Consider the following 6000-nt stretch of genomic DNA (forward strand, 5'->3'; position numbering starts at 1 on the left):
AAATAATGGGAAGGTGAGCATTCATCTATCTAAATGCATTTTAGTCCCAGAATTACAGAAAACATGACACAGCACAGATGTACCTATGCCTCTCGGGGACAGCCAAACATCATTTAAGCCTAACACTCAGGGTCACCACAATGGGTGGTGAAATCAATTGGGATTTTTCCTACTGATGTCAAAACTGACTACGCCTCACGAGTCAGTCAGTGATAGCAGCTTGCGTGCTGAGGCCCTGCTGCAGGTGACTGTCACAGAGTTAACAGAATTGCTAACTTAGCTTAGAGTTGAGCACCTGATCAAATGCCAGATCAGAGCCAAAACACACACCTGCTGTGGTGAAGTCCTGAGCCTCGGTACTCATGCCAAGGTTCACAAGTCAGGAGCGTCATTCCTCAACTTCTTAAAATACGATTGTCTAGTTGCTGTACTTCAAAACATAATTTTACAGAATGAGGGCATTCAGGCGTTACCTTCTCTCAAGAAATTTCAAGGAAAAATAGATTTTCTCTCCCTGCAGGTAAACAGTGTTTTTCACCGAGGCACAAAAGACAACCCAGGTAACTACTAGCCCCCCAGCATCACTTGCACTGCAGGATCTGCATTTGTAGCACAAACTTTCTAAGCGACTCTGCTCACACTGCACAGACTGGTTCCTATGATCCAAAATTGCTTTCCTTCAGCCCTGACAACAGTAAAAACTTGTGTTTGTCACAAAAGCAAGCATATGGGATTTACCACATAAACCCCAAGTTTAAATAAATAACCAATGTTAATTTCACAGTTAGATTTCAAGCTTCCCATTGTACTTGTTTTGTTTAAGAAATTTAAGCGGCCTCAGTTCCAAAGTACTCCAAAGTGATATTACAGAAATGGGTATGTACATATGCATGTGTACACATTTGTGGTTTTTAAGTAGTATATTACAATAGAACATACGTTCTTTTAGAAAATGCAGAAAAGGTATCCGCTGATTCTACTTCTGAGTGTGATTCTCCTAATTTCTTCAACACGCAGTAAGCAGGTGGCTATAGAACTGTGCTGCTTCCATTTCTCATCAATGCACACCAAATTGTTCAGTATGTATTATACTGCACAAGAGGAACAGTTAATCTCTTCCTAAAGACATGTGAATATTTTATGAATGACCTTTTATTAAACTTTAAATTCCAAATTACCAAGGTCACCATTGCTCACAAAGAGATAATCAAAGTTTTAAAGTCCTTGCTGTTAGTTAAAGATTTCCTTCTGCAAATCAATAATTTAAGGAACTCTTTGAAGATTTTGTTCCTTAAAATAAAATTTTACTGAATGAATGTCAACCTGTTCAAATTACAACTTTAGAGAAACTATGTGTAACAAGAACGACGTGTCTGGAAATCCCTATAGTCTTGTGTATGATCCTTTATTCATGTTTAAAAAGGCATTTGCAGATTTAGGCAGCCTGATGAAATCTTACAGTGATTAAGATTCAAAGATGGGCCTTTGTGACCTTTATGAATTCCCAGGAATATTATCCAAGACCAAAAGTGAAAATATACCAATTGCATCCTGTATCACAGAGCACTTCAGCATCTCCAACATTTTAACATTTTGAGTAAGTTCTAATGCCTGCTTATAAATAAGAGAAATCCAAACAGTTTTGCTCTGATTTCACCACCACCAAAGAACTCAATCAAGAGAAACTAGTTAAGATGCTGTCATTAAACACACATTAAAGTTGAGAAAGGTGAACCTTAACTATGGTTAAGGGTCTCTGAAATACCACTGTCTGCACATATGTGCAGACCTATTACAAATAAAACCCATGGTATTTGTGGTATTTGAAGTCTCCTGTAAGTCATTAAGTAAGCAAAACTTAGAATCCAAACTAGGTCTACATAAAGTGGAACCTTTTGTGTACACTCCCACTTACAGGGGAAGCCAGCTCCCAGCACCAGAAGTATCAGATTCTCGCAGCATCCATGACACTTGTAAGCATTCAGTGGTTGGAACACCACTACATATCCTTCAAATGACATGGACCACTGAAGCTGGAAGGTATCTTCACTGAACCAAGCCGGCTGGTATCTCAGCAATCCACCAGGACACAAGCCCCGGCATTCCTCCACCCCGAGTGTAGCACCTCGAAAAAGGAGGATGTGGTGGGTTTCGCATTTTTGAAAGTCAACAGTTTTGAATATTGAAATGCAAAGGGTATGCACCAGCTACAACAGCGGCGCCTCAGAAACAGTTTGCACTGCAAAATGCTGGTATTCATTTCTTACTGTAAGGTTTCGAGTGAGAATTGGTTAGACAGCAAGGTGATAAGCACAACAAAACACTAACATAGCGAGATAGCCAGTGATAATGAAAGAAGGCACAGCATTTCCAAAGTTAAAGCATCAGGGTACCCATTATATGAAGATATAAAGAATCCTCTGCATTAATGCTAACACAGCATATTATCTAAAATATTTAATAACATCCTAGTTTTTCTTGCTGCTGTTAAGTCATTAATAATACCCACCTATTAGTTAAAAAGCTGAATAATACAAAGTGGGCTTTGATTTCTGCCCTACCGTGCCACTGTATAATAATACCACTGGAAAATGGTATTATCTTTCTATTCATTGAATGAAATGAAGTATAAACATATTTTAAAAGGAGAAAAATAAATATCCCCTTCATTTCGGGTATATTTACTGCTCATTAAACTACATGCTGTGCTTTCACTTCCTAACACCAACCTCATATTGTCAATCTTTGACACCATGATTCATTACCTTATTAAATGAAAATAACTGACATGTCATAGACGTAAGGGCTATGAAGTCACAAGTTTCCATGCACAATACGGACATATTGTCCAAACACCAAACACTGGGGTGTGCACAGATAACGGAGTTACTGATGAATATAATTAATTAGATTTAGGACTCGGATATTACAGCTTAAAACGCCCTGAGGATGCAACTCCTTGTTAAGGAGTAGCATTGTGGGGGGAAATACAATAAATAAATGTGGCCTACAACAAATACCACAACAGGTTCCCCCACGCACGGTGACACCTCACATTCACACGAGCCCCGCGGGCCGGGCACGATGGCTGAGGGCGCTGCCACCGCCGCCGGCGCGCCGGGAGGCCGGGGAGCGGGGCGGGCACTGCCGCCTCTCAGGAGGCCTCCCACTCCTCGCCGCTGCCCGGCTCCGCGCTGCCGGCCTCTGCCCTGGCCGGTTCTCCCCCCGCTCCGGAAGGCCGCCAACCGCCACCCCCCGGCGCAGCGGCCCCGCCGGGCCGAGGGGAGGCGACGAAAAGTTTGGCGGCACCGAGGGCGGGTGTCTCGGCCCCGCCGTCGCCCTTCAGCCGCTGCCCGGCCCGGTCGCAGCCTCTGCGCCGCCCCCCGCCCCACCGGAGGGCGCCCGGCCCGGTCCCCGCTCGGTCCCTGCCCGCCACCGGCCCAGTCCCGCGGGGGCTCCCGCACGCTCTCGCGGCCATAAGCCGCCGAGGGGCGTTCGTGAGGGAAGCCGCCTCCCCCCCCCCCCCCCGTCTTCCCCGGCGCCCCCCTCACCTGCTGGCCAGGCTCTGCCGGCAGTGCTGCCTGAAGGGCATCAGATGGTAGTTCATGGCGTCCAGCAGCAGCTTCTGGCACACGGGGTCGGTGCGCATGAAATCCACCGACTGGACCCGCTCCACCAGCTCTGGAGCCGGGATGAGGGCGAAGCGGAGGCGCTTCATGAGGTCCGGGGCGTACTGCATGCGGGTCTCCCGGTCGTGCTCCAGCCAAAGCACGGACATCTGAAAGAGCGCCAGCTCCGACTCGACGGGGGGGGGCAGCGAGTCGAGCAGGGCGCGCATCTCCTCGAAGTTGAGCAGCAGCACGTCCTCCACCAAGTACTTGTTGGCCAGCTTCTTGGTCTCCTCCAGGCCGTGCAGGGCGGCGATCTTGCACACCTGCTTGTAGTTCTGCACCGAGATCTGGTCGTTGAGGAACTGCACGCACAGCTTGGTGACCTGCGGGATGTGCAGGATCTTGCTGACCGACAGCACCTCCTCCACCGTGTCCAGCGAGAGGGTCACGTTGGCCGTGTACAGGTACTCCAGCACCAGCCGCAGCCCGATGGACGAGCAGCCCTGCAGCACCAGGTTGTTGATAGCCCGCGGGCTGGCCAGCAGCTTGTCCTCCGGGGAGGAGGATGGGGTGCCAGGCTCCTCCTGCGGCTGCTGCTGCGGCGGCGGCTCCTTCGGCGGTCCCCCGAGCCCGTCCTGGGCGCCGGCCCCTAGCCCCAGGGCGTGGGGGTGCCCGCCGCTCCCACCGCCGCTGGAGAAGAGGGATCGGAAGTACTGGGAGCAGGAGGCCAGCACGGCCTTGTGGCAGTGGAACTGCTGGCCCTGGGCCGTCAGGGTCACGTCGCAGAAGAGCTGCTTCCTCCACAGCAGGTTGAGGCCGTGCAGCAGGTTGTCGCTGTGGCTGGGGTCGAAGGTGGAGGTCCTGTCACCGGATCTGGACATGGCGAGCGGCCTCCGGCACACCTGCCTTTTAAACCCTCCTCCAACCTGGGCAGAGGGGTGGGAAGGAGAGCGGGGTGGGGGGACACACGGGACGACACAACAATAAACACAAGAGCTTTAGAGGCCCGGGGGGCGCATCTTGCCGTGCGCGCACGGGTGGCGCGGGGATGCAGCCGGGGACGGGCTCCTCTCCGCCCGCCGAGCCGCCCCCCACCCCGGGCACGGACGGGCTCGCCCGGAGGGGCCGCAACTTGGGAGGGCTGAAGGAGATTTATTTTTTGCCCCCCTCCCCCCCATACACACACCACCCCTTTCTCCTCCCTCCTCGGTGCAAACCGGGCTGCTCTCCAGGGGAGGAGCAAGGAAGCCGGGGACGTTCTCAAAGCTGAGCCACCTCTCACCCCCCCCCCAAAAAAAAAACCTCGACCCCACCAAGCACCCAAGCAAACAAACACACACAAAATAAGCTCCCCAAACTGCGCGATGCCAAGAGAAACTACCAAGTGACTGAAACTCTGCCGGGAAGGCAGCAAACAGCCCCGCCGCCAGCCCCCGGCCCCCTCCGCCCGCTCTGCCAACTCGGCGCCTCCGGGACCAGCTTCCTCGCCGGGGCCGCGGGGCTGCGTGCCCGTGGCGGGGGCCCCGGCTCTGCCAGGTCCCGGAGTTGAGCCCCACTCCTCGGCCCACCGCTGGGCTTTGCAATACTTCGTACACCGGGGCAAGAGGGGGGGTGGAGGGGGAGCAGCAGCCCCGGGCCCGGCGAGGGGCTGCCCGCCACTGTCCTGCCCGGCTCGCTTCTCCTCGCAGCAGACGGCGCCGCTGCTGTAACTCCGGTAACTACGTGAAGTTCAAGTTGGGGTAAGGACGGGGAGGCGGGCGGGGAGCAGGGCCCTGCCCAGCAGCCCCTTGGAGCGGCCGGGCCCCGCCGCGACACCCGGCCCCGTGCCCGTCCCGGGAAGGGGGGGGTCAGCGAGGCGGCCCCGAGCTGTGGCCGCACCTGCGGGGTCTGCGCAGCCACCGACCCGCGCTGGCCGCATCCCGCGCAGCGCCGCCACCGCTGTTCTTCCTCCTCCTCAGCGGGATCCCGCCGAGACCTGCTCCTGCCATTGCAGCGCGCTCAGTAGCTCCTTAGCAGCGCTGGGCTTCCTCTGCCTCCCTTCACCCCCGCCTCGCCCCATTTATCGGCACAGCGAGAGGCTCCCTCCAGCCGCTTCCCCTGCCCCGCCGCCGCTCAGCCCCGGTCCGCGCCCCGCCGCCGGCTACAGAAACCTCCCGGAGCCTCTCCCTTTAAGTGGACCCGGTCAATCCCCCCCTCCCCACCGCACACACACACACACATGCATACATGCACACACACAGAGACATACACACACACTCCTCCTCTTTCTCCCTCCCCTTCTTTCTTCCTCGTTTTGCCCATTTCTTGCAATCGGAGTTTATTCTGCAAACGCGTTCGTTACACAACTGCCCCCCCTTTCCTCGCACACACTTCCAGCACACACACCCAC

General features: G+C 53.8%; 1 protein-coding gene across 1 annotated transcript in view; it reads right to left on the reverse strand.

Annotated features, from left to right (window-relative positions):
* Positions 1-4492, reverse strand: part of KLHL14 (kelch like family member 14) — a gene marked incomplete at its 5' end in the record, with an annotated part of 62440 nt that extends 57948 nt beyond the window's left edge. Inside the window, one exon of the mRNA XM_080611537.1 lies at positions 3552-4492. Within this exon, the coding sequence (XP_080467663.1) occupies positions 3552-4492 (941 nt within the window). The remainder of the gene's footprint in view (positions 1-3551) is intronic.
* Between the last annotated feature and the right edge of the window lie 1508 nt (positions 4493-6000).

This window comes from Psittacula echo (genome assembly GCF_963264785.1).
Source record: "Psittacula echo genome assembly, chromosome: 2".
Classification (NCBI taxonomy): Eukaryota; Metazoa; Chordata; class Aves; order Psittaciformes; family Psittacidae; genus Psittacula; species Psittacula echo.